At 35.9% G+C, this 27,513-nt stretch overlaps 1 protein-coding gene across 11 annotated transcripts in view; it reads left to right on the top strand.

Moving 5' to 3' along the window:
* Positions 1 to 27,513, top strand: part of FOXP2 (forkhead box P2) — a 442,171-nt gene that overhangs the window by 299,629 nt on the left and 115,029 nt on the right. For all 11 annotated transcript variants that reach the window (XM_064507585.1, XM_064507618.1, XM_064507614.1 and 8 more), the window contains one exon: positions 14,724 to 14,813. In XM_064507585.1, the coding sequence (XP_064363655.1) occupies positions 14,724 to 14,813 (90 nt within the window). The remainder of the gene's footprint in view (positions 1 to 14,723; positions 14,814 to 27,513) is intronic.

Raw genomic sequence — 27,513 nt, 5'->3', positions numbered from 1 at the left:
AGCGAGGGTTCAGTGCCAGCATTCAGAGCCGGAGCACTCTTTGAGCTAGTGACTAACTTGAGCTCTGAAAATTACTTTCTCTGCAGACTTTGTCAAATTGCATAACTCCGAATTCTCAGTCTCTAAGTGCCTAAACACGAGGATGAAAAATACCATCAACCTGATTAGAATTTACAGAAATGATAGTACAGTACTATTTTTGTGGATTTGATTGGCAGGAACTCTGGAAACAGATGCTTTGCAGTCAAATCTGCTTTTTTCCCTGCTTCTTTGTTAAAAAAAAGGAAGAAAAAAAAACTTAACAGGTTTCTTGAAAGCTGGTAAATAAGGTATATTCATGAGGCACAAGAGTCTCTATATCTGGTTTTGGATAGTGAACAGGAGTCAAAATGTCACAAGTCGTATGTGCCTGCAGAAGGAAATGAAGAGGTGCAGAGTCAGGGGTAAAAAATATTTTACAAAACCGGCTTGCTGTCTGTCTTGAACTCTTTTCAGCTTGCTTTCTCTCTCTCTCCTCTACACTTCCTTCTGTAAAGTTCAAAAGATAGTTATGCATTACGGGTTGCTCCTCCCCAAAAATGGGCTTCTCATAAAAGAATGGCTGGTGACCTAAGAACTAAAAATCACCCAGGATGCGTAAGATGACTATATAAAACTAGCACTTTTAAGAAGCTTATCAAAAGACACACTATGGGATGTTGTTGGACATTCCTAATGAAAGAAAAAATTGTTTTCCTAAATAGTGTTTATTGCTATAGTTTTTTAAAATAATTTGTTTTTCTAGCTTGCTGAGTTATGAAATCAGGGTCCTTTGCAACTCTCCCTAGTCATCTGAAAATCACGTGCTGGCTACTGCAGCTGAGCGTCTCTAAAACAATGATGTATGGTGCACACAGGCCTCATCTGCTCTAGTAAATTAAACACACTGTTCCTGGACACTAAATTTGACAACTGACTAAGGCTGAGATACACCTGAGCTAATAAACTTTTTTAGCCCCCAAAATGGAGTGGTTGCATCCTGTTGGGAATGGTCCTTGGAAAAGTCCACCTGCAGGACTGTGCCTGGGAATCACTTGGGGGAGTGCTCATCAGCACAGGCCAAAAGGGTGCCAGCCTACTGATACAGAAAATCACATTCCCAGGCACTATTCAGTTTGTCAGTGTAGATGAAGCCTGAGAGAATCAGTAGAAGTGATACTGAATTATTGAAGGTGATATCGAGACACTACCTGTGTTTTTTCTTAACTGTACACTAAAGTCCTTCTAAAAACATTCTGGCACTTGCATCTTAATGATATTAGTGAAACCAGGGATTACTGGAGAAGAGGGTAAGGACTTCTAACATTTATCTAAAATCAAAAATCAAAGATTCTGTTTTACCTGTTGGCCACAGGTCTGCGTTCAGGTATCTGTAAGCTTCATGCAATAAACTGCTACAGAAAGTATTTCGAAGGAATCCCAAAGCCCTGACATAAGTTCGTTTTTCTCCCATTCCCATTCTTCAGTGCCGTTGTGCTGCGGCACCAGAAGGGCCATGGGAGTTGCAGCAGAAGAGCAGACTAATAGATGTAATCTAGAATGCTTTCTCTTAAAAGGCCAGGCCTTGTGGCTGAAGCTGCTGTATTACTGTGTCTGTGGTATATTTTTTTCCCTAATCTCAGAGCAGGAAGTATTTACATTTTGTCATATAATATAAAATTCTATCTCTAATAGGTCAAATAAATTCATTAAAATAATAGCTGAAGTAATACTATTCATTGTAATAATATGATAATAATGTAACGCAATAATATCAAAATGTCTAGTCAGGATTAGATCCATATTTTGTGTGGCACTCTAACTCCCTGTACAAAGAACTGATGATCTAGGAAGAAAACACGGATGATAGTTCACAGATAAGATGCATTGCCTCCTGAATAGCCAGTTAAAACAACGGGGAATATTAGAAGCAATAAGGAAGTATCATCATCACAGCTAAGGTGAAAAAAAAAAAAACAGTAAGCTTATCTGAGGCATAAGCTTTATTATTAAAGCTTTATTTCTGTTTACTTACAGGCCGATGTCTACCTACTGATATTTGTAGAATGAACACTGCATATTGAAAGCAACACGTAAAACAATGATGACTAGAACTTAGTTTATTGTTCTTGTATTAAATGGCACTGTGAATAGTTCAGTATATTAAAAATATTGCCAGTATCATACCTAAATGAAGTGCACTTGTATGACACCAAAAGTCTGGACTCTGTAGCACATACAGTTAACAAATTGTTAAAATAAATGCTTTATCTGTTGTGGAAGACCCTTGCTTTCCTTTTCAATCTCTGAAGCTAGGCTTCCAAGGGAACACATTGGGACAAGAAACAAGGAACCATTGTCAGCAAAGTATTTTGTCACCAAATTTTGTAATAGTACTTTTAAATATATCAAGCTGTCTTTCGTGAAATACTGAAATGAAATTAGTAGATCAGTAGATACTACAAAATGTAGTATCTAATAAAGAAGTTGGCAATCCATATATAAGTTTAATTATCAGTAAAATTGTGGAAGGTGAAAGATTGCAGCAGTAAAATTCTGCTGGTCATTGGTTAGTACAAAGTCTGTCATGTTACAAAATACCTATGGTGTTACAGAAGGAAAATGTTGACTGAGGACAAGGGTAAGGTTTGAGAAGAAGAGTATAGAAATCAGGATTATTTAGGTAGTATGATTCATATTTTTCAGGAAAGCAAATGTAATATTTCTAATTAAGGTATGTGTCTGAGTAAACTTGCAGAAGTGCAGTGTTTCTTTAATCCATAGCACATTGTCTCACACCTCTATAATACCTCTATAGTTTCATTTGAACAATTCAAAATGTCATTTTGATTATTAGTTCTGCTGTTTTCAAAATTAACTGTAAAAATAGTGCATGAGAAATGTACTTCGTGGATAGATACTGCTTTTGAGTTAAGTATGATTTTTAGATAAAGTGGGAGGTTGGGCTTTTTTTATGTTCTTATTGCAATTTATTGTGGTAATGCTCTGAGGCCCAGTCAGGATCAGACCTTGCCTGTGCTGGATTCCCTTCTCCTCTGCAGGGCGACACAGTCATGAGATACATGTTAGATAACCAGAGAAGGTAAGAAAGATACATTTAAATAATACATTTTATATATGCATTATATAAATGTGCAGATATGTACATACATATATTTTTAATGAATAAATATTGATGCATTATGAGGGAAATAATCCCCCCCCCCCCCATTCACTCTTTTTCTGTAAATGCCTTAGAGAGAGTGAGACTGAAGGTACTAGAAGGAAGAAAGGGCAGTGGTAATGGTTTGATTCCTTATGTAAATCCAGAGACTTCTGTGAGAGAATTCGGTAAGAGGTAGCTAGAGGAATCATTAGAGATCGATGAGGTTTAAGATACTGCAAAAAGAAGTAAGCAGTATTATGGAAGGGATGATCTGGAGAATACTTCAAGGAAATGAAGTTTGAACTTAATGTGTAAAGAAGATTGTCTTTAAAAGAGAAGACTAGTATCTGAGATTTGGTCATGTTACGTTGGTGACAACTCATGATAGTAGTATGGATAAATAAAGTACTGATAAAATAAAAGATGAAATTCAGGTTTTGATTTAGTGTAAAGTAAGAGTACTTAGATGGATTAAAGGAGTGAGGTTTGTATCTAAACTTCATTTTCACGGTATTTTGTATAAGTGCCTAGGTTGCCAGTGTTTTGTTTATGTGCACAGCAGTGATAGTGATTATGCAATATATGCTACAAGATTCATTCACATGGAGGTTTAACAATCTGATGCCAGAAGAGACTGTAATTCATGAAGTATTACATATGTTTGGCACCAACACAACTGGGTGTGTCTGCTTTTTACAAATGCATGTAGTTGATAATGCCCCGAGCATATTTATTATGACAATTCTTTGATTAGCTCGCTGTTTACTAAAAGATCACTGTAGGCTCCCAAACAATATAATACGGATAATTTTTCCCTTGGCAGGCTTGATGAACTGTAGTTGGAACTGGAGTCCACTTTTAATTCCAGTGCCTAACCTGTTGCGTTGCTCATGTATGCTACTCGGGAATTCTTCTTGCAGTTGCTATCATTTCTCTAGCACCTAAATGCCCTGGGAATTGCAAAATGTCTCTTTGTTCCTCTGCAAAATGTTGTTACTAGCTTCAGGTCTTTTCTTTTTCATCCCTGCAAGTTTCTAATCATAAAAGCTACATTCCCTACCAGATCTCCTCACAAGGCCGGGAAAGTAGGATGAGGAGCCTGATGACATTTGCCTGTCTCTCTTCACTTGCGTTTTAGCTTAAAATTAAAGCTCTTTGTCATTTCTCTCATTTATAATCTTCTCTATTAAAAGTCCCCAAACTGGAGAATTCTTTCTCAGTAGCTTTGTCTACACAGTCTGTTAAGGCCACCCTTCAATACAAATTCGTTTGCCAGGTATGGCCAGAACCGGAAGAGCGCCATTGGTGCAGATGCACTATGTCCTTCAGAGATACAGAAGGTTGCATGGTGGATCACACCGGGTAGGCCTTCAGGAAATCGATGCACCACAAGAGTTAAAAGGTAGATAAGCAGTCCAAAAGGAAGGTGGCTGTAGTAACTCAGGCAGACCAGATACACACTACAACTGCAGATGGCTCTTTCAGAGCAATACAGAGCAAACTAGTGCTGCAGTTGTTGGGTTTTCCACAGACTATAAGCATTTCCTTCAAGAAAAAGAATATTTAGTTTTATGTGCCTATGTGAATTCACGTGTTACTTTGCACATATACACCTATAATTTCATTTGCGGTCATGGTACAGAGATCCTTGAGATCCTTCATACTTTTTAGATTTCAGACTTTTGTAGACTTCTGCAGATTTTAATGCTTTACAATTATTCCAAAGAGTCAGGTCTTATTCCTTGTGTTATCAAGACACTCATAAATATTAGTGAATGCCACCATTCATATGAGTAGTGTCTAGAGAAATCTTTTTTTAATGAAAATGGGCTGTTTATTTGCATAGTTTACTTCCTGATCCCATATCAGTGTTTTCACAGTTTTCTTAACTCCAGATAGGACTTCACTTTTCTCTCCAAATACATTTTAATAGTCTTAGTGAGAATGTTTATCAAAAATCTTGAAAAGTATAAATAAAATGGCTGCTATTGTATCTCCCATTTATATTCATATTTATTGTTTTTCCCCCCAATTATTCATGTATGGAGTATATACCTGGCGCACTTTATGCTGACCAGAATTTTTAAAAGCGTTACAAAAATATGCATAAGAAATAACCTCCCTAAAAAAATACAGACTTGGCAGGAGTTTGGTTGATCTGATTTGGCTGTAGCAATAAATAATGTTTATTTTAGTGTCTTAGTCTGTATAGCAACTTTGGATCAAATTATTTAATGAAAAATGATAGAAATCAGGTTATCAAAGATACTTTGTAAGTTTTGTTGTTGTAGCATTAGATTTAAACTCACAATAAATTACACTAATGGGTCCCATGCTTTGTTGCATGGAACTGTACAACTTACTTGATCAAACTGTGCTTCAGCCCCTAATTCTTTACTTATATTTCTCTCCTTTTCCTAGCTCTCCATTTCAACCAGGCCTCTGTTGTTTATAGTAAGAACTGGAATATCAGGAAATCTGTATTTCTGCTACAGTCAGGTTTTAGTGCTTTAAAATTGTAATGCCTGTACTTGGTGGTGAGGACACAAGAATCCTGTCTAAATGGATCCAAGTGCAATTAGGGCCCCAAGGACTTAATAATTCTAACCCATCTCCTATTCTGCATAAACTACTTTTATATTCAGTCCAAAATTTCAAGAAGAGTCTCCTGAACACGTGCAGAGTCGTATAAGGTTGGAAAATTCAGGAGCACAATTCTGTATGCACACTTCTTACTAATTCCAAGCTGTTAACTTACTGAAGCTTCATGATACTCAGTTTAAGAGAACATGGTGTTATTTGAAATGTAGCAAGGTGTTGGGCATAGTAAGTCCAAACTTGGAGCACTCTCACAAGAACTGGATGAAGAACAATAGAAACCATATAAAATAGGGCTAGAAGATGCCATTGGAAAGTTTCTTCTTACATTTAATTAAATCTCCCTGGTTTTAGTTTAAACTCATTATTACTTGTCCTAGCCATAGAGTACAATTAATTCTCTCATTGCGGCAAAGTTTACTTGCGGAAGACAGTTACTACTTAAGGGTTTTTTTTCTTTCTTTCTCTCTCTCTCTTCTATTACAGAACTGGTCAGACTCTTGCTGTCTTATAGGTTGTATTTTCTCACTGTGTGCTCATTCTCACTATTCTTCTCTGGTCACTGGTCTGGTGGTCCACTTATTTGAAGCATTGTGTCCCAAACTGCATACAATTCTTCAGCTGACTCTTTAGAAAGTGAAGTGGAAAAATTACTATACGTGTCTTGTATGTGACACTTGCATTTATGTATCGCAGTATGATGTTTGCCTTTTTCATAATAATGTGACAGCATTGACTTATGTCTTTAATATGTGTTTTTCGTCATAGATATGTATTCTAAATCTGAGATTTCTTTAAATAATGCCCTTTTAAAAATGGGATTTCAATAGTTAGTTCTATTTAATAAATATTTAATTATTTTAAAAATAGTAATTTATTGTATCTTCTTGAAACCTGGGAGTGAACTTTGTTCGCCACTAACATCAGCAGATTTTCCAGTAATGGTTTTGTTTCTTCCTTCCATACCACAAAAGTCCGATGTGACATGTTGATAATATTTCCTTTTGTAGTTGGATTCTTACTCGTGCTTCTGGATGTGGAATTCTAAGGGCAGTGGTAAAGCAAATGAGTTAATGTTCAAATAATTGAAGCCCTTTCAATCAGTACCTTTTCAATAAATATATCATACCTCACATTTTGATTGCCTGGGAGAGTTTGATTTGTGTAACTTCTCTAACTTTGTTTGTAATTACTTTGTACTGTGTAGGTCCATACTCTTTAACTGATGGCTTGGGTTGCATCAACTGAAGCCGGTTAGGTAGCTCTCAGTGCATCAAAGCTATGCCTAAGATACTTTGTGTCACAACTCCTTTACCAGTCACAGTACAGAACGGTATTTGATTGAAAAGAAATTGTAAAGATAGAGGTATTTATTTCAGCCTTCTAAATGGCTACGGCAATTCTATTCTGGTGTAATTATCTTTTTGGCGTTAGTTCTTAACATGTTATTTTACTTCTCCATATCACTTAACAGAACTAATCAGTCGTCACACACCTGTCCTTTCAAATTTTAGATTCCTTTCTAGGAATCTTGCTGTTGGCCAGAACAAAACATCTTAGTACTTGTTTCATTTTGTTTTATTTCTGCCTCATCTTTTGTTTTAGCTTTAATTATATTTTTGAATGCGATTTTTGTTATTCTTTTGCTTAATAATCTCCATGCTGATTCCATTGTCTTTAATTTCTAAATTTCCCTTTCAGATTTCTATCAGATAAAACCACTGCCTCTAAAAGCCTAACGTTATAAATGCTTCCCTTGATATTATGTTTCTTTCTCCACCCACATTTGCTCTGCATTTTGATTTTAGAACAAGTGGGACCACTCTTGCTTACATTTCCATCAGTTCCCTTCCTATGTATAAATTCTCAAGCTGTCTTCCACCTAAGCCAATGCTACTTTGTTTCAGACTACTTTATTTGAAGGTAGACTTCACAGCCAGTAAGTTAATGTCTACAGTTGACAGACTTTAAAGAAGGTCTTTTCTTTTAGTCAGATCCTTTCAAATCAGGGATACGTATACATTTGTAAAATATATACATAATATTATATAAATGTATAGTAATTCTAAGGATCTTTGTCATTTCTGAATTCACACATGAGATAACTGTAGTGACTGTTCTTCATTGCCCTTCACACTTAAGTACCTTTTAGGTATCAGCTAGCTGATTTTCGTGTGAAACACTAGTTTTCGTGTGGAATACTGGTACATCCAATCGACATATTCTCGTCCATGTAGAAGTCAGAGATCAGCTCTTACATTTGTCTATTTCAGGTCCCATTTTTCTAAAAGTAGTGCCACATGAGAGAAGATAGCAGCAGCAGGCTCTTTGTGAATATGTGGCGCTATTATTTGATGTGTGCACTGCACTGTTTTTGTTTTTTATTTCATTAATTCAGTTAGTCAATAAGTAATATAAGTAGTAAGAATAAAGTACAGCACACTGCGTTTTTCAATCCCCTTTTTTACCAAAGGACTGTTAAACAAATTCAGGCATGTGGAAGAAAAGGAGGTTGTCAGGGTGGAGCACAGCTTTGGGGCTTTGGACCCAAATCTCTCCTGACCCTTGACATTTACATTCTACAGGTGGTCGGAGCTTTGGAGACAGCGTTTTGGTTTGCTGTCAGGGAACATGTTATGCACGGTCTATCATGTATCCCTAATGACCAAGGCAGATTGATGTCTATGGGGAAGGACCCTGCTAATGGCACCAGGAATTGAAGCAAGCAGCTGTAAGGGTGTTTGGTTCCTAATTCTTCGTCAGCCAAATAATGGGCAGGAAAAATGAAACTGTTGCTTTTGAAACTGTATTTAGTATCCATTTAATTGGTTTATATAGTGAGAAACTAAATTTGGCTTTGTAGAATGAAATATGTTAGCTGCTAAGTTATTAGTGCCCTGTATTTATTTAGTATCCTTCACATGCGGAAAAAGTAAGACACTAAACAAAAAAAATTGCCAAAACAATTAGAGTGAAAAAAATCTGGTAATTAACTATTATTTTTCACAAAACTAGTCTAATTACAAATCAGTCATGGTAAAATGAAAGGTCAATAACTACAGATGCATAATTTCTCTCTGATAGATTGCTGTTTGAAAATAGGTTTATGACAATTACGTGATTAATTTCCTTTTATTAAACAGCATTATGAGACTTCATGTTGCATTCATGAGTTTATTACTGATACTTTTTCTCTTCAGTTGCAAATTAATCCTGGATAACATGAGGGCAGAATAGAAGCTCAGGTAGACTGAGGATCTCTTCCGCTGGTGTTGTTTTGTATTGCAGGACTGTCAGACAAACAAATCTGATTCAAAAACAGAAACGGGCTGCATCACCCTAAGCAAAAAAAAAAAAGCACCTCAGTGGCTATCTCACGCCAGAGCCTATTGGGTTTCAGGAACTAGGCATTTTTTTGCCCAAAGTCCTGTAGTGTCAATGCAGTAAATGTTCTCAAACATATTCAAATGTTCACTTAATCAGTCTGTAGGGCTCAGTACCAAATTCGGTGGCCTCTGCCACTTTACTGAAACACAACCATGGAAGGTCATCTGTTGTACTCTATGGTTTTATCTTGCAGCCTCGAGGTTACAATACGCAGCCTGGCAGTAGGGCATCCAGTTCTATCCATTTCCTTTTCTGCTTGAAAATAACTCACTTTAATCCCTTGGAGGTTTGTGTTCTGCTACTAGGCAAGGCTGAAACGCCCTGCACTTTCACTGCTGAAGTTGAGCTACTTGGCACATCCTGACTGTCCACAGCTTGGTTGCTCCAATGTAACCTAAAAGATGCAGAAGATAGATTGACAAATCTTTTTTGTTTGATTATTTGCTGATTTTTAATGCTGGCCTAATGGAGTCAAATCCTTCTTGAGTCTTAGCGACTATCTCAGTTTCTTTGATAATGCATTCCTCAAGGTGGATACTAACAGCTGTAACTATCTAGTGCTTCATTTGTATTTCTATAGGAAAACACTGTAATAACCATTCAATCTACCACTCCTAGGTGGAAACCTGGTTTGGGTTTTAGCACAGGATTCCCTTCACTGCATGGACTCTCAAGTATGGCACACTTATCCTTAGCCGGCATGCTTACAGGTTTTATCGCTCCTTTGTGTAGGTTAGGGAGGAACGTTGTTCCCAAAGGTAGGTGCAGATGTCTCAGGGCTCATGGGATTTTGCTTTTCCTGTCAAGTCTCCCAAGGAGACTTTCTGGGCTGCAGTTGGAAAGGGCTTGGATCATCTTAAATTGAGAATTCTTTGAATAGTGTTAAATGCTTTGCTACTCTATTTGGAAAGACTAAAAGTTGCCAGGCTGATTGGGTGCAATATTCATTAGAGAACTTGCTGAGAAAATACAGTCAGTGAGAGAAAAAGGTGCAGTAGTATCATGTGGATGCTATTAGGAAGAGTTGAACGGCATTAGCTTTCTGTCACAGTCTTTGCAGGCTCTCATATGACTAGGTAATTCTGGGCTTCTCGTTCTGAGCCAGCTGGAGAGTGGACACGCAGCAGGATGTAAGGGCGCCAGAGGTTCTACTGAAGTGATTTTTATAAATAAATGTAGCTATGTAATCATTTGGTTAACTTGTTATTCAACCAGTGCAGTGCAGTCTCTGGCCTTAAATCCAGCTTAGCATGTTGATATGTTTCGGTTGCATAGTGCTACCAGCAAACTGACTCTTGTTTGACATATTCAGCCATTTGGAAACTTATTTTATGTTCAGAAACTTATTTTTTGTTCAGTAGTCAATGTTAGAGGATGCAGTCATTTGAAAAAAATGAAATAGGAATTCGGAGTTAGAAAAATGAAACAATCTGGTTGTCTTCTGGCGAGTTTTTTGGTTCTGGTTATCTGCAAAGTATACACCTCTTGTCAGTATAAATAGGGAGTGCCTGTATAAACATTCTTGTTTCGCCTGTTCCACATAATATTTTCTCGTATCATATTTCTTTTGACCTCGCTATCTGAAACCAATTACAGGAGATCCATTTGGGCTGCATCTATTTTCATAAGAAGCCCAGGCAGCAGTGTTTTTCTCAGAGATGAATATCAACATCAAATATGCTTCTGAGTGCTTTGTTATTTATGTTTCAGAGAGATTTTGTAGCCTTCAGCTCTCAAGAATGTGTCACGCTGTGCTGTTTATACATTGACGATATTAATGGGCGTAGATGTCATTTTTCATTTTAATGTCTCAAATGCAACAGGCTGATAGGTTAAACAGTCCTATTTTTAAAGGAAAGATATGAGTGACATCTGTTCCTAAAAATACATATACATTTATTTTTGAAAGGAACAAAGTAATCAGTTTATCTTCTTGCATTGCCAGCTTTCACTTTATTAAAGTGATACCTCTTTAAAAATTACTTTGAGACATGCTTAAATTAAATAAAAAGGTTTGGAATAGAAAATAAAATCAAATTGTGTCTCATGGAATTCTCTCCCACAAACAGTAAAATATACCACAATTTATCAACTCCATTAGGGTGAATTATATGCAATTATTTTCATTTTTCTTCTGCTTACATTTTAGCTATATGCCAAAGCTCTACAGAAAATACCTAGAAGTAGTGTTCTTAATACATATTTTACTACAAGACACAGTGAGTTCTGGAAACCATATGCCCAAATTTCTTGCTCATATAGCCATTACTTAAAGTATTATAATGATTTTCATTTGCATTATTAAAATCATTTCTAATCCTCAGTTCTTTTTATTGTTTTTCTCTACACTGACTTTTTTCATATAGTTTTACTAATTTAGCTAACTTAATTAAGAAAAAGTGCCCACTAAATTTGAAACAAATGTTACTGGAAACTGGATACAGTTTTGACTGCCTCAGAATCCTTTCTTACTGCTGCTAATTTGAGGTAGGACTCAACATAACGTTGCTCAATTTATAAACATCTGCTAGTTTGTTTTCATGGAACCACTTTTAGATCACATTTTCCTATCAAATTAGTTCACAGGAATTTATAAATTATATGTGGGACCAGTGCTTATTGGAAATGTATGTATGTGTAAACTATTAATTTTGAAGGACACTTCTGAGTTGTCAAGTTGTTTTGCAAAGATGTAGTAGCAGCAAATGAGTTGGTAGAACTGAATGTTTCATAGTCTCCTAATCTTCACTTCAGAATAGCATCAATAAATTCTTTGAATTTAACAATATGTTCCTGGGCGGTTGTTTACTGAGTAGCAAAATCTGAAGTTAAGCAGTACATTGGGAGAAAAAAGTACCATGTGATAACTGCTCTAAGAACAAAGGCTGACAGCGATATCTCCTTATGAGTTTTAAATCATCTCTGATCTTTCAAAATTGTTTTCTGTTCTCGTTCTATCTCCTGTGTTTACAATAATCTGAACTGCCACAATAAGATCACCGAAGTATTCAGTAGTCATCATTTCTAAAACATTCTGTATTAAAAGATGAGCCTTTATTCCTTTAAAGATATCCCTACCAGCACATATAAATCAAAATAGTTTAAGTGGTAGAGCCTTTTATGCAAACATACCCTGTTGTGCTACCTTCTTTTTCATTTTGTAGTTAGTGGTAGGAATTCATGCTTTCTTACACTGAGTCTATGCTAGTATGCTGGCCATGATTTGAAATTATCCTGGCTAGCTTAAATCTAAGGCACATCATACTCCAATTCTGTAATTTTCAAGTACTGTAAATGTACAGCTTTGCCAGATGCTTGCTTGCTTGCTTGCTTTTGTATTGATGTGAGATGAATTTGCTTCTGAGGAAGATTAGGACACTGAAACAACTTGCATACTGTTCCAGATACTTCAAAATATACATCAGCGCTGTATCATTATGATTTTATTACATAATTTTCCAGATAAAGTCCCTCTAATGAACTTCCTGCTACTGCCACAAATAAATAGAAAATATGTATATTTTCATGGTTTTTCCCATCTTCTTTAACTCCAGATTTCTTCACTCATTCTTGTGGCAGTATTGTCCTGATTGATGAGGTTGGTTTTCTTGCACAGTCTCCTGTTAATTCAGGGGTGTAATAGTTTTCTCTCTTAAAGTCAAATTTCCCTTTCAGAGAGATTTAAAGATTGGGAAGGATTATAAATTTACTGTAGATGTTCTATTCATGCACTTAATCCATGTCTTGTGTTTATACCACTGCAAGATGTTGGGACCAAATCCTGGTGCCCCTGAAATCACCAGATATTTATCTCCGATCTCAGACAGAGCAGGATTGTCCTTTGGGATCTGCTCAAAACCTGCGATTGCAGAAGAGATTATGCTGTTCACATAGGAGGCAGGGCATCCAGTGATTCCTTGGTAACAAAATATTTCAAGTGTACTTTGAAATATGTTAACTTTTATTTATTTTTGGAGGCGAGAAGCTGGTTATGTGTGTCTCGTTGCTTAGGTTCAGAGGAATGTATAGTCTTTGTAAAGCTGACCTGTAATTACTTGAGAATTTGATGAAACAATAAGGGGATTGTTGTGGGAATGTCTCCAAATGTTAAAAGTATGCTCTGCAAACTTTGTACCAGAGCCTGCTACGGGGAGACGAATCAATGTTGTTAGGGGATGGTGCTAGTGCATTCAGTTTGTTTACTTTGGTTTTCTCTGTCTGCCTGCCTGCTCAGGAAACTTGCTTGGAGCCAGACTGTAGCAGCCCTCGCTCTGTCTTTTCATAATTGATCAGGGGATGACTGCCTTCCCTGAGGGTTAAGACGTGGCAACTTTTTCTGTTTGCTCAGCATCTCAATGCAGTAGTTCAAACATTGTTCACACCAGCTGGCAGTGTAATGCCATATGCACATCTTGTCAAAGCAACTGTTGTCATGGATACTAGAAACTATCTTAAAGACCAGCTCATTTGAGTCTAATCAAAATTGGACCGTTCTTTATCAGCGGAGAATCTCTATTATTTTAGGGACTGTCGATGAAGTTGCATTTATTGTGTTCTATTCTACATGCAATATGTTTTAATAATATACATAACAGCATGACATTTTAAAGCTGCAATTGCTACTTACTGAACTGGCTTTAAAAAACAAGAGTTCTCCAGTTAGTTTCAGTGTAAAGGTCTTGAATCAGTTTTTTTTAATCTCTTAATAAATACTGCTGCATTTTAGAAATGATTTTACAGGCAAAAATAACTTACAGTAGCCTTCCTCTGGTAATGCACTGTTTGTATACATTTCATATGTTTAACTGTATTTTGCTGAGTTGGAATGAAAACATAAAATAAATAGAAACATTTTATATTTTGATTGGGATACTGTCATCCCCAGAGTCTGATCTCATTGGCGGAGTAGTAATTTCTTTGTTCTCTGATTTTCCTAAGAATGCAAATGAAAACCACTCATTTTTATTTGGCATTAAAACTGCACTTTATTTTGTCAAAGGAGAGGTTTCTCCTTGAATTGCAAGTACAAAAAGTGTTTTTAATCTTCAATGAATATCCTTATTAATTCACTTTCAAGATAATCTGATGTTGATTTGTCAAATTTAATTACAGCTTCCGGTAACACTTGAAGTCTACTTGCTTTTGCTTCAAAATTGTAATATGAAAATGCAAATTGAATGATAATTTACAAGGGAGTGGGCATTTTAGTTGAACACTCAAAGACAAGTTCCTTGTGGAAATGAGGCTATTGATGCAGTTTATGATTTTTCCTCTTCAAGCACTTTAAACAAATTAACTTTATTTCCTGCAGGATTTCATGTACATTGATAAATTCTAGAGAAGTCGCTTATATGTACATTTAGAGGATTTTTTTTGTTTTAAGTAAAGCAAAACCAAACTGAACTGTGAAGGCTATCAAACACAAATTGAACAGGAGGAGACTGCATTTGTTCAAATGGACTTTTACATAACATTAACACTGAGTAACCTATCTCTTTCTAAGAAATAATGAAAATTATATACTACTTCTTTTTTTTTTTTTTTTAACTTTTAGGCACTCCAGGCAGCAAGACAGCTGCTTTTACAGCAACAGACAAGTGGACTGAAATCTCCTAAGGGCAGTGATAAACAGAGACCACTGCAGGTTAGTAAAGTATCCTTGCCTTTGGGGCCTTCCTCTCAGGGCAGAGCGTTGTGCTTGCTCGCACGTGTGCGTGTGTGTATGCCTATACTCTGTTATGGTATATGTGCATATTCACATAAAAGAGGATATAGGCTTGTATGGTGGTGACTTGCTTCTAATTCACAGAGAAATTTCACTATAAGTAACAAAAGCCATGTGTGGTTATAGATACTTACTTAAAAGGTCTGTTACAAGAAACATCTATGAAGACTAAATCTACGTTCAACAGCTACAGCACGAATGATTTCTTTATAAATACTGTAACTGTACATTGCAAGATTCCTGTGAGATTTCTGTACATACCTGAATTAAAATGTGAAAAAAACAGCATCTAGGAAAAAATGCCAGAATAACTCATCCATGCTTTGTAAGTGACAAATACAGAAGTGTGCAGAAGCTACAAACACAACTGCAAGAAATTATGAAAAAGCTGCTTCTGTTGTTTTAGATGAACTTTTGTCATAGTTTCATACTTGGATGCTGTTGGGCTTCAGATAATATTATGGTAAATAGGAGTTCTGTTATTGAATAATTGTTTTAGACATATTATTAATAAAACTGTGGGTACTGTTTGTAGGAGGGAAGCATTGAAACTTTTCGTTGGGCTTGTTTTTTGGGGTTTTAGTTCCTTTGTGGATTTGTTGCTAATTCAGAGTTACATACAGGATTGCGTTCTGCTGACAAAATTGCTTCCCTCATTTTTATAAACAAAATATGAGTGTTTAACTGCTGAATTACAGTCTGTTGCAGACAAAAGATGTACATGATAGCTGATTTTATTTTGTTTAGAAAATAAAATAGTGTAACTTTTACCATTCTTTCCCTTGCATCTTTTTTTGTGGGTAAGCCTTTAGCCTATTGGGACTTACCCTGTTTTCTGATGGAATAGTGAGTTTTTATCTCATTTTTCTTTTTGGGGATGCGTAATGGAGGGTCCCCAGACACCAGGGTCTATCCTTTTTTTATTGGTGAGATACGGTGAAATGTGATCACTCATGCAATTTTTGTGTGTAATTCACATTGTCTCCTTTCTTTGTGAAACTTCATGAGGGAATGTTAGACTGCTAACAGTTCCACATTTTTATCTTTCTTCAAATATACTTATAAAATTGTATTTACTTGCTCAGATCCAAGCAAGAACTTAGGGAAATCACTGAAGAGAATGGAAAAAAAATACATGTCCATTTGGCATCCTGCCGTGCTGTAGTTATAGTCCAGTGCAGAGAGAGGGTAGGAGTTCTGGGACCATCTCAACTTTCCACTCTTTGCCCTTGACTTTGCTTTTTATTAAATATCTTTTAAGCTGAAGACACACACAAAGAATAGTCATAAAGGCAGCAGCTTATGAACTATGTATTTTTGCAAGTTTTTAGGAGTGGAACTGGTGACCTTGCAGGGTCAACCCATGGAGGTGATGGATTAAATGAAGGTGGTAGAAGCAGTTTGTTTTGCCAGCTGCTTATTTGGAAAAGAACATCAGTACTAGAGAGTATGAGGTCCATCTAGCCTGATGTCCTGTCTCTAAACTGCCAACACCAGATGCTTAGAGAAGCGTAAAAAACAGGAAAAATAATGGTATTTTCCCAATATATGTCTTCCAGTAAAGTTAGTTTACTTCAGTGCTCCAACCTGGAAACTGCAGCAGTTCAGGGGCTGCTGCCTTCCCATTCAGCTGTTCCTTCTGTGTCGTCCTCTGTTCACATTCTCCACCTATTCGCAAGTCTTTTTTGCAAGACGAAAGAAATTTGGGGTTGCACTATTTGTGATGCACATTGAAGGAAGAGAAAGCCCTCTTTGGAGACATAGACAGCCATACGCATAAGCCAGAAGGATGAGGAGAGGGGAAGAGGGAGATGTGTTTTCTCACTCATAAGGGACTAAGGTTGGCCTGGTGCCTTTTAAACACTGTGGGATGAGGTAGCGTAGAGACGTCCAGTATTACCTGTTTCCCAGAAAGAGTCAGTGCTTTGTGGGTCACACTGGTGAGGCAGAAAGGAGCAAATAAAGCAAATAAATAATTTTCTTTTCAGAATTACCATATGCCCCCTAAAGCCAAGATAACCGCATGTTGGGAAGTTTTCTTTCAGGTGACCAGTATGTACACAGTGGCAGTGGCTAATAAAGCCTTGGACACCTAATTTAGTTCATTTTTAAATAGAGGAACATGGAATCTGCTCCCAGACTTTGCTTTGTGTATCAAATGTCATGTAAATTCCGGTATGAGCACACATTCCATTTAATTTGCTTCTTTAGTGGAAAGGATGTATAAAGATTTTGAAAATTTTGTGTCTTTTACTGTAACTGCAGAGCTTTTCATTGTTCATTTGTAGGAGAAATTTACACTTTGAGCATTGTGATGTCTGTTTGGCCAAATACTGTAGTATGGATCATAAAATTGTACAGTATTCTTATTACGCCAAATTTAATGGTAACTTTAGGGAGAAAATCCCCTAGCAGTAGGAATTGGTAAACATGCCTAAACAATTTGAGGCTTATAAGACAAAAATATTTGTGCTTTTTTTTGTGATAAAGGAAACAGGCTTCTCCCAATATTTAAAAATACTTTAATATTAATGTATTTCTAATTTCCTCTAATTCTGAAGCAATTTACCAATCTGGCAGCTGGAGATATGTTAGAACTGTATTATAAATCTAGTAAACACCTAATACGGCTTTTAAAACTGGTTCACACATCTGCGGGCAAATGTGAATGTTAGGTAATCTTTGCCATTGCACCTCTCATGTGCCCATATATTGATGTAAACTGTGCTATTTTTCCACATGCCAAAGAGGGAAAACTCGGTATTAATTTTAGTGGCCATCTTGTTGTATTTGATGAATATTTTTGGAAATACAGCATATGGCATTTTTATATATGTTCCCTCTGTTGTTCTATAGTGCATCTATAATTTTAGTGGCCTACAGCACCTACTAGCTAATTGGCAAGTTGAAAACTTATTGAAGAAACCTTCAAATTTGTTTCCACAGCTTTGCCAAAACAGGGTGTTGGGTAAGTGGCCAAGTTCTACTGTGCTTTACAAAGCATATGGCTTTAGAGAACCTCTGGGTTTCTTCTAGAACAATTTGAGTATTTTTTATATGCTTCACATGCAAAATCTTTTTTTAAATTACTGCTTGGTATATGATCTACTGTAAAAGGTGGAGAATTTCTGTGGCTGGCAATTTATTTTTTTTTATTTTTTAATGCAAAAATATCCATATCTAGCAGGTTCTCTATATTTTTCAGGAGGTGGAGGTTTATATTTAGATTGTGAGTTAACACAATAGCTGCAAAAATGTTAGTTTTAAGTAGATGGTTATCTTGATCAACTATTACTTTGATTTACATTTTTCTGGGTTTCAGACTGCAGATGGTATAACCATTAGCATGTCTTATGCAAAACAGAATGAGAAAAACACCCCATCTGACAAGCTTGAGTACCAATTGTAGTAGTGATTTTACTTTCATGTATAGATATCTGAATAAATGTATTTGAAACATGTTTATATATGCCATTCATTACACGATGCATGAATTGAATGGATCCAATCAGTACATACATTGATTAATGACATATTGCAGAATAGTTAAGTAGGGATTGTGATGAGAGTTGAGGATAATGTTAACCTGAGTATGACGAGATAATAGCATTTACTTTCTTACTGTGCATCCTGAAAAAGGTACTGCAATAGTAAGGTTAAGATTTCTGTAGTAGTAGGAACTTTTGTTTTAGAATATTTTTCTTTTCTGGAGAACCTGTGATTGTGGTTATCCATGGTGAAGTGAGCTGATTACCCTCATGGAACTATTTCACTTAATAGCATCAGATTTCGAGAGTAGGTGTAATAAGGAAAACGTCACTTTGACTCTTAGGACCTGTAGATCATTCTTCTGTGGCAAAAAATAACTGCCCTTATGGCCACTGAAGAATCTAGTGTCATCTAAGTTAGGTTTAAAACCAGCAACCTCTTGTTGCATTTACAGCCATGAGAGAGACTTGTGGTTCTTCAAGGACTGTGCAGAGCAGAAGCATAATTCAAAGGTAAATGCTGTCAACTTGCTACCATAGTTGGGTGTTAGCATACGGCATTAGTATTATTTCCCTAATGTCAGGTAGTCAGCTCTTGGCTACACTACTTCGTCCATGATTCACATCCTACTGTAGGCTGTATAGCATAGTGTTTTGGACAGCTAGTTAAATTTTATTTTGTTTTCATTAAGATCTATGAAAAGCGTAGCTCTTTTTATTCCTTGTAATGTCTCTAATTAAGTAGTCTATTTTCATAAAGTCAGACTTTGAACTTTATCTTGATTAGAATACATAGATAATTATCTTCAATCTCATAAGTTAATGTACCTACAATTAACTAGTTAGTTATTTATTCCTTCATGCTAGCAGATTTGTTGTTTCAACATTAGTACTAATGCATTCTGTATTAGCATGGCATGTCAGGAAATCATGACTCCTGGAATCAAAGGGTTAAGCTCAGTGTATACCAAAGCTGGTGTATAAATATCGTGCTGTATAGAGTGCTGAGTTCTTAAGGTAAGCTTTGTTTATTTAGCATGAGCACTTCATTGAAGTGGAATCATTTGATAAAATTTGGGGAAGGTAAGTATACATTTAAGTTTAATTACTTAATGTTTATTGCATTGGTGCACAGTATCAGAAGAATCATGTTTTATAAAAATGTGTATAAGCAAAATGCAAAAATTTAGATTTTACAGTTTTCTAAAATAGTCCATTCAAATATAAGTACATTGGTATATGCTTGAACAAAATGATTTTAAGCTCTAATTTGTCAGAGGTCATTGATCACAGAAAATAAAGTTATCATGGGTGAAAAAAGGAAACTGGGAAAATAATTAGACTGATAATACCCTCAATATCTGAAATATTTTATGTTGGCTGAGATTTCAATAGGTTGTTGATGACCATATGAGATAGAAGGTAGCAGGGGCATTTATAGGATGTATTTATATGGTACAGACCATGAAAAGCAAGTGATTAGGAGAGGATGGGAAATTGTGAGTACATGCTTTTCTTCAGCACATGGAAAACTGAAGTGTAAAGAGATATTCATGGTCGCTTCTCTTGAACTTACCTGCCTGCTCTGCTTACCTCAGTGTTAGTCCCTTCTAATTTGGTCATCTCTCTTTGGATCTTCATATGGGTCTGAATTTGAAATTGATTACACATAATAAATTCACAAATATATAATTAACATTGTAACTTTGCTTACTTTTTTAAACATACATAAGGAGCTGATGGGAGATAAGAAATTAAGAAAAAGAACCAAAAAGCTCTGCTTTTAAATATTATCCTCTTACAAATACTCACTGCAAATGTGCATGTGAAATGTCAGTAAAAAATTCCCAGTTTAAAAAAAGTGAAATAAATGTTATGGATGTAACTTTGATCGAGTTTTGTTTGTGTCATACTAAAACAAAAATTGAAACAAATTCAATTAGTCCAGAACTATCTTTCCAAAACTACATGCTGTAGATTTCTTTATATTGCAGTGCATCCTCCTGAGCATAGGAAGAAGGAAGATTTGGTACGTGCTAGAAAACACAGATTTAGAAAGATGTAAATGCCTAATATATAGTGTAAGAGGAGAGTAGTGATAAACAGTCTTTTTTTCCCTCTTGAGTATAATTCTAGATGAAATGTGTGGCCTACATATAAGCAAACATTGAGGTTTGGGGTAAATTAAATCTGGATGATAGCTGCTGGAAAGGCATAAGTGCCATTTTCCCCTGTAAGTCTGTTAGGAAGAATATGCAGTTATCCTCTAAGGTGAAGAAATTTGCATTAGTGATACCCACTCTGAAGACAAGGATAACCCCAAGAGATGGAGAGAAGGCAAGAATTTATTTTTAGATAAGGTGGGCGGGAGAGGGAAATAAGAAATAGCCATGTTCAAGCTTTCAGTAGTATAGAAAACAAGAGTTCCATTTAAGGTAGAGGGATAAATACAATAATTAAAAAGAGAAAAAGAGCTAGACTTAATTCGTTGATTTACAGTAGAAGTGTATGTATAAGACACTTGCTGGGATGTCCTCATTTATATGCATTCAAGTCCCCTCCAAGCTCTTACATCTTCTCTTTGGTAGCCTATTTAACGGTGACAGCCCGTATTTTGTGTCTTTTGCCATTTTTCTGCAGTATCTTTCAAGAATAGATTTATTTTGTCACTTTTTACTCTTGAAAACTTCTGTTATTAAAAAACAAAAATAAAGAAGGTGACACTAGTTAGTAAATTAACGCATAGCTATCATGTAATAAAGAATTCAGTGTTTACAAAATCAGTTTTGTTACGTTTATGTCAAGTCTGAAATTGAGTATCTTCGTTATCTGTCGTCTTGAAGTAGTATTTCCCATTGATAAAACAGTTGCCATTTTTAGGCATAAGATATTACAGCTAACCTTGTGATCTTTGTATATGTAGAAAAAATATGCACTAGTACTCGTCTGATGGAAATGAGTGAGAGGAAAACGACTGCATAATGGCTTCATCTGTATCAAACTGAGAGGAAGAACCTAGCTGGTGCAGAGATCATACCTTCATCATGAAAACATTGTTGCAAAGTTTTAAAAATTCTGGGGGCAGACAAAAGAAGTATTATGCAAATTCTTTTTACAAGTATTGAGTATGCAGATTACTGATTATGATTACTATGTGGTAAGGGATTTCAGGAAGCATTTTGATGTTAAACATTGCCAGAATGCTGCACTGACATATCTGATGCATCTCATACTGTACCCTTTGCTCTGTTACTGTGACCATCTCTGAACTGCCTACTACTACTGTCACCATCATGTCTTTCCTTTCCACTTTCCTTTCTTATTGATTCTCTAGTTAAGTAGCTACTTCTAGAGAATTGGGAGGAGAGGGGAAGAAAATCCCAAGCCCACACACACTCCTTTTCTTCATTTAGGTCCAGAAAGGCAAGCTTTTACAGATTGTTCCTAGGTCTTTTCACAGAGCAGACCCGCAAACCCAACATGTTGTGGTGGAATCTGCACCCTACCTTATGCCAGGAAATACTGCTGTGCATGGGATGAATGAACCAGTGTTTATATTCTGAAATCCATGAGGCCAAGCCCGGCCCAAAAAAGTTTTTTCACCTTGCTTTAACAGCTGGCAACGTCTGTGCACCTCCAACTGCTCTGACTACTCCTGCTGGTGCCGCCAGTGCACGCATTCACAATCGCTCCTCTGTGCCGCCTGGGTAGTTCCTTTGTGGTTGTGGAGATGCAGGTTTCCTTGAGCCGCTCCTCTGGGCTCTTGCAGCAGGTTGCATCGGCCTGATTCTCTTACCAGCTGGCTGATTGCCCAGAAAAGCTTGTGAAATGCTGAGAGGGGACGTGTGAATGGTTCCCCACTCAGCAGGCTCCTATTAAAGGGTCTGCTCCCAGGCAGCTCCCTAATTATGCCCATTTAGGATTGCACCACTCAAGCAAGGGTCTCTTGATACTCTTGAATGTAACAAACATATTAGTGTACATTGATTTAAAAATTATGAATGCAGGAAAAACAGCTAAACAAAATATTCTGGTAACACTCTGGATGATGTGTTTTGTATAATCTTTAACTAGTAACCTACTCTCCATCCCTGTGAGGTAAGACCATCTGCAGATTTTTTTTGATGGTTTCTAGCTACAGTACCATTAAGAAGAAAGTCTCTTTTTTTTTCAGAATGATTTTCATTTAATCAGGCAATTACAAAAGTCAAAGATTTTCTACCAGAAACAAAATTTGTGACTAAATAATAAATAATCCTCAGTCAACAGCAGCAAATGCAACTTTCCACATGAAAATCAGTCACACTACATAGCCATCCCATACATTCCTTATGCAAATTACCTTCCATACTTTTTTACAGCTTAATTTTAATATTTGTCCTGAAATATTTTAATCACTGGACAATATTTTAGGGTTCTTTAGTTTGTGTGTTAATTGTGCAATCGCTTTACCAGACAGGGGGACTTACTCAGTATGTAGCAGAGGGGGAGCAGGCTAATGGGGAGTCCAAATGTATGCTAAGATCAACATAGGTGTTAATTTTAGTTTATCAACACTTCTGTATAAATTTAAGCCTGAATTAAAAGCTATTAAAGTTAACCAGAAAAACAGGCATAAATATTACACTGTAATGCTGCAGAAAAAGTATGTGAGCATACTCAAAAGAGGCATCATACATTAGAGTAGAAAAGTGCATCATCAACCCATCCTGCAAGAACTATAGGGGGACAATTCTTACAATTTCTAGCTTGGTGTTCGAGGTCTTCTTATGCTTCTGATACGATTTTCTTTCTTGAGACACATAGATGATGGTGATATGAAATAGAGCTAATGGTGAAAAATGTTACTAAACTACTTCAGTACTCTACTGCTTGATTACGTGAAGCTCTGGAAAGCAATTGTACAACAATAATATATACAAAATGTGCAGTGTGCCAATAACATCAATATGCTTCAAGGATGTTGTGGGGAACCTGAAGTATAAATGAGGAATGAATTCTCTCCTAAGTGTTCACAGTCAATACATTTATTCAAGAACATGTTTCTCAGTAGGATGGAAAAGGTCTACACAGTGCAGAGGAAAAGCCAGTACACTAACCCAATATATCAGAAAAAAATATCAAAATCAACTCTGTGCTTGAAAAAAAAATCATATCTAAATTGTTGCAGCTGTAATTTAGCACACAGACAGCTATGGACTTGATGCTTAAGAATAATAAAAGTACCTACTTAAAGAAAAGTATTGTCCAAAATAAAATGCAGTGTGAACTCACACACAAAACTGTTTGTTTGTGTTTCAAGAGCGCTCAGGTTACCATGAAAAAACTCAGTTTGAGGACCTGATCTCTGAAGTGGAAATAATAATGCCAGTTCTGAGGTAGATGGTGATGGATGCTTTTTGTATGTATAAAAAAAATCTAATTATAAAGGGTTGAACCCATACTGTGTGAATGAGGAAGAAAAATAGGAAGAAAAAATACATGACTGCAAACTTTCCATAGCAATTGTGTTTTACCCATGGAAATGAAATGGGAGAGTAGGCTTCATGATTCCACGTGAGGATTGGGCTAAGGAATAGAATTTAGAAATTTAGTAAATTTTAGAAAATCGGTATTGCAAAGTGTAAGGTCATGCGTTTTAGAACTTACAAGAATTTGTGCCTTAAGCATCTGGAAAACTGGAAGATATGCAAGCCATCTAATTTTGGTTCTTAATACAGAAACATGTTCCTTGTAGGATGAGTAGAAAGATTCAGGGTTCTAGCACTGATGCTCTGAATATCCACTGAGTGAAGCTATCCCTCTGTTTTGGCTATGGCTGGTCGCTTAGCATATTTGTTATATACCGCAGTTAGGTTGTGTAAATTGTGTCATACATTTCTGTGACATACAAGTCCAAGAAGGTTTCATTCAGACCAGAATCAAAGGTTGTCAGATTGTGATTGCTCTACGCAAATAGAGCCAAAAAGCAAGCTTCAGGAAGGAAGAAGTATCTTTCTTAAGTACAGCTTTAAGCACAGGAACAAATAGCTATAAACTAAGTATGAATAAACTTTTGAAAAGTTGGTTGCTGTTCAAAGAAAGAGTTCTGGAGCGCTATTCTAGTAGCAGTAGTAGAAGCAAGAACCATCCCCCCCCAACTTAACCATCTCCCCTAAAGATGATCAGCTTAGAAAGGGACTTATATGAATCAAATTAAAATAATTGAAAAGCTGTAGACTCTGGAAGTCTTTTCTGGTCCTGTGTTGTTGTTGGGTTTTTTTTTTAAAGGCAGGGTGTCATTGAAATCAATAGCAAAACTCCAGGGAACAGAATAGAATGCTGATTTTTCAATAAGCAAATTACATCAAATCAACAAATTAATTTAAAAAGGATTGTAATGCCTTATTAAAATTATACCAGGTACATGAAATGCCTGTAAAAAACATGACAGCTGTTTATTCTTTAAAAAGCCAACTTTATTTCATATAGGTTTATGGTCTGTTTCATGAATAGAAAACTCTGCAGACTGGGTAATAAATGATGTTTATGAAAATACAGATGACATCCTAAATTAACAAAATCTCATCTATTTAAATTCTCTTTCATTATATGATCATTTTGGATACTTTAAGTCTTGCTTGTTAGATTATAGTAAAAGATGGTTACTTCTGTGTGCATAGTCTATGTAGCTGTAGCTTTCACTTTATTTCACTTCATTTTTCTATAGTCTGCACTATAGAAAACTATTCAATAGTTCAAAGTATTAGGGTCAAAAATGTATTGAATTTATCATTATCTGTAAGACAAAAGAAATATCTTTGCTTTAATAATTATGGACATTTTCTCTGTAGGAAATATACAGGAAGAAGAGGCACATTTTTCCAAAAACACGAAAATTTTAAGTAATTTTCCTTCAAAAAGTACCCAGTTTCATAGTGTTTAAGAGTGTTTATAGTGTTGAGGTGATTGTCTCACAGTACCTAAAAATAAAATGAATCAGCTTAACAATTCTCTTATGAGATCATTATTATTGCAACCATTTTAAGCCCTGGCATATAATATGACCCAATATTATATGACCCAACAAGTGTCAGAGCCAAGAGTAAGAGAGAGGGCTCTTTTGCATCTTGAGAAAAGTCATACCAATTTAGCATCTTGCAAGATAGTTTAGTCTAGGAATATGTTTGTTTTGGGTAGGGAATGAATATAGAGAGTTCTTTGACTGAGCATTTAATCATTGTAGTTTAACAGGGGTGTTACAGTTTGTATTGTAATACTCTGGCCATACCTCTAGAAACAAATAATTATGACTTTCTGTACAATTGTTTAGAATATTTATTGTTAACAGACATAAGTTCTACTACATTGGACTTAGTCTTTGTAATTAATAATGTCCTAAAATGCATCCGGGGAAAATATTTTATCAGAAGGTGTTAAGCCTGGACTTCCTAACTCTGTTGGGTTTCAGTAACATTTTTCAAGATAAATTAAAATAATAAAAGCTACCAATTGTGTATATTCTTGGACTGTCAATATAAAACATTTATCATACTTCATTGTCCTATACAGCTTGTGATTTTTTTCCGAATATAAATACTATAAGAAGGAAGTTACTGGAAGTACCTTTTTTAAAATACTTGGCCTAATGCTGACCACGATGATGGCATCATCTGTAAAATAAATTTCAGTGTAATGAAAGCCCACAGAAAAGATTAGATTTTGCTTTTATTATATATGTAATTGTTCAGCCCATTTGAAGTGAAAACTAAGTAGCTTTAGTGATGTCAGAATTGGACTCAATACAGGTAGTTAAGTTAGAATCTAGTGTATCAGTGTAGATGATGCATCGTATCATTTACACAGAAATTAGTTCTTTATTAAACCTCTGTGAATGTCACAGAGTTTAGGAAGAACTCAAACAGAATCCTATTTCAGGGAAAAACCCTCTGTAAGTCACCTTTTTTTTCCCATGAAATTGTCAACAGGTATACATAAATCGTTTTGAAAATCTTTGTTTCAACTGGCAGATTGCTTTATATTTTCCTTTTTTTTTTTCTTGTATCTGAAACATTTAGTATAGGGTCTTTAGAGTGCTGCCTCTAAAATGCAACAGGAAATGGTTTTCCCATAATAGTAATCCTGTAATTGTTCTGGGAGATGTAAATGTTGAGATTTTAATTTCATTAAGTATCAGTTTTGTTAGCATTATTAGTGTTAGCTAATTACTAATTTAAAATGTGAACTACTTCAGACAGGTATCTTTTATGGACTCTTGATTAATATGCTTTCTATCTACCTGAAAGAAAACCACGATGAGGAGCACGATGCACCATTTTTGACAAAAGCTGGTCTAGAATCTTGGCTTTTGAAGCTTGACTAGCAGTCTACGATCCAAAAAATGAACTTTTAAAGAGCATTGGATTATGGGACTATCATCTTTAATGCTGATCTCATTGTTAGGATGAAACTTTGATTCCTCATGCTTTTAATATTTTATTATTTTTACTATTGTAGTGACCAATGCTTTGTGTTAGATATTTGGGGCTTCTTGTATTAATAACTGTACAAAATTTTAACAGGAACCACATTTCCAAAGAGCATATAGTGTATGCTGACAGCACTAACAGAGTGCAAGGGAAAAAGAACTGCAGCGATACAGAGACATGCGTCATTGAGAAGATGACATACACATTGAAGTGGGACTGAACAGCAGGCAGCAAGTTTATAATCATACATCTTTGAGTGTATTTCATTCCCAGCTCTGTGGGCACAAGATACAGGTGTACATTGTTTATGCTATTCAGGGAATACCAAAATTCATTGGCTCAGGTTTTGAAGAATACTGGGAGAGAGGGAGACATGATCCATACAGATCCAAAGACAATCTCTGTGTTTTTATCATCCCTCAAGCTCTTCCAGTCTGTCTCTTGTGTTTTATTGCTGCAGAGTTGCCCTTTAGCTACAGTTACAAGTGCTGACTGTTCGCGGGGGAAAATTGTCCCCTTGCAGTACAAAGAGTAAGAGACATGAAATTAAGCTAAAAGGATGATGCTGATCTTCAGGCAATACATAGCTGAGCTTTGGAACTCTTTGCTGCAAGGTGTTATAGATGCTAACCATTTAGATTGGATCAAAAAGCAAGGGGACAA

Source organism: Dromaius novaehollandiae, chromosome 1 (genome assembly GCF_036370855.1).
Source record: "Dromaius novaehollandiae isolate bDroNov1 chromosome 1, bDroNov1.hap1, whole genome shotgun sequence".
Taxonomy (NCBI): Eukaryota; Metazoa; Chordata; class Aves; order Casuariiformes; family Dromaiidae; genus Dromaius; species Dromaius novaehollandiae.
Note: the sequence above shows the minus strand (reverse complement) of the source record. Positions and strands in the feature narration are given on the sequence as shown.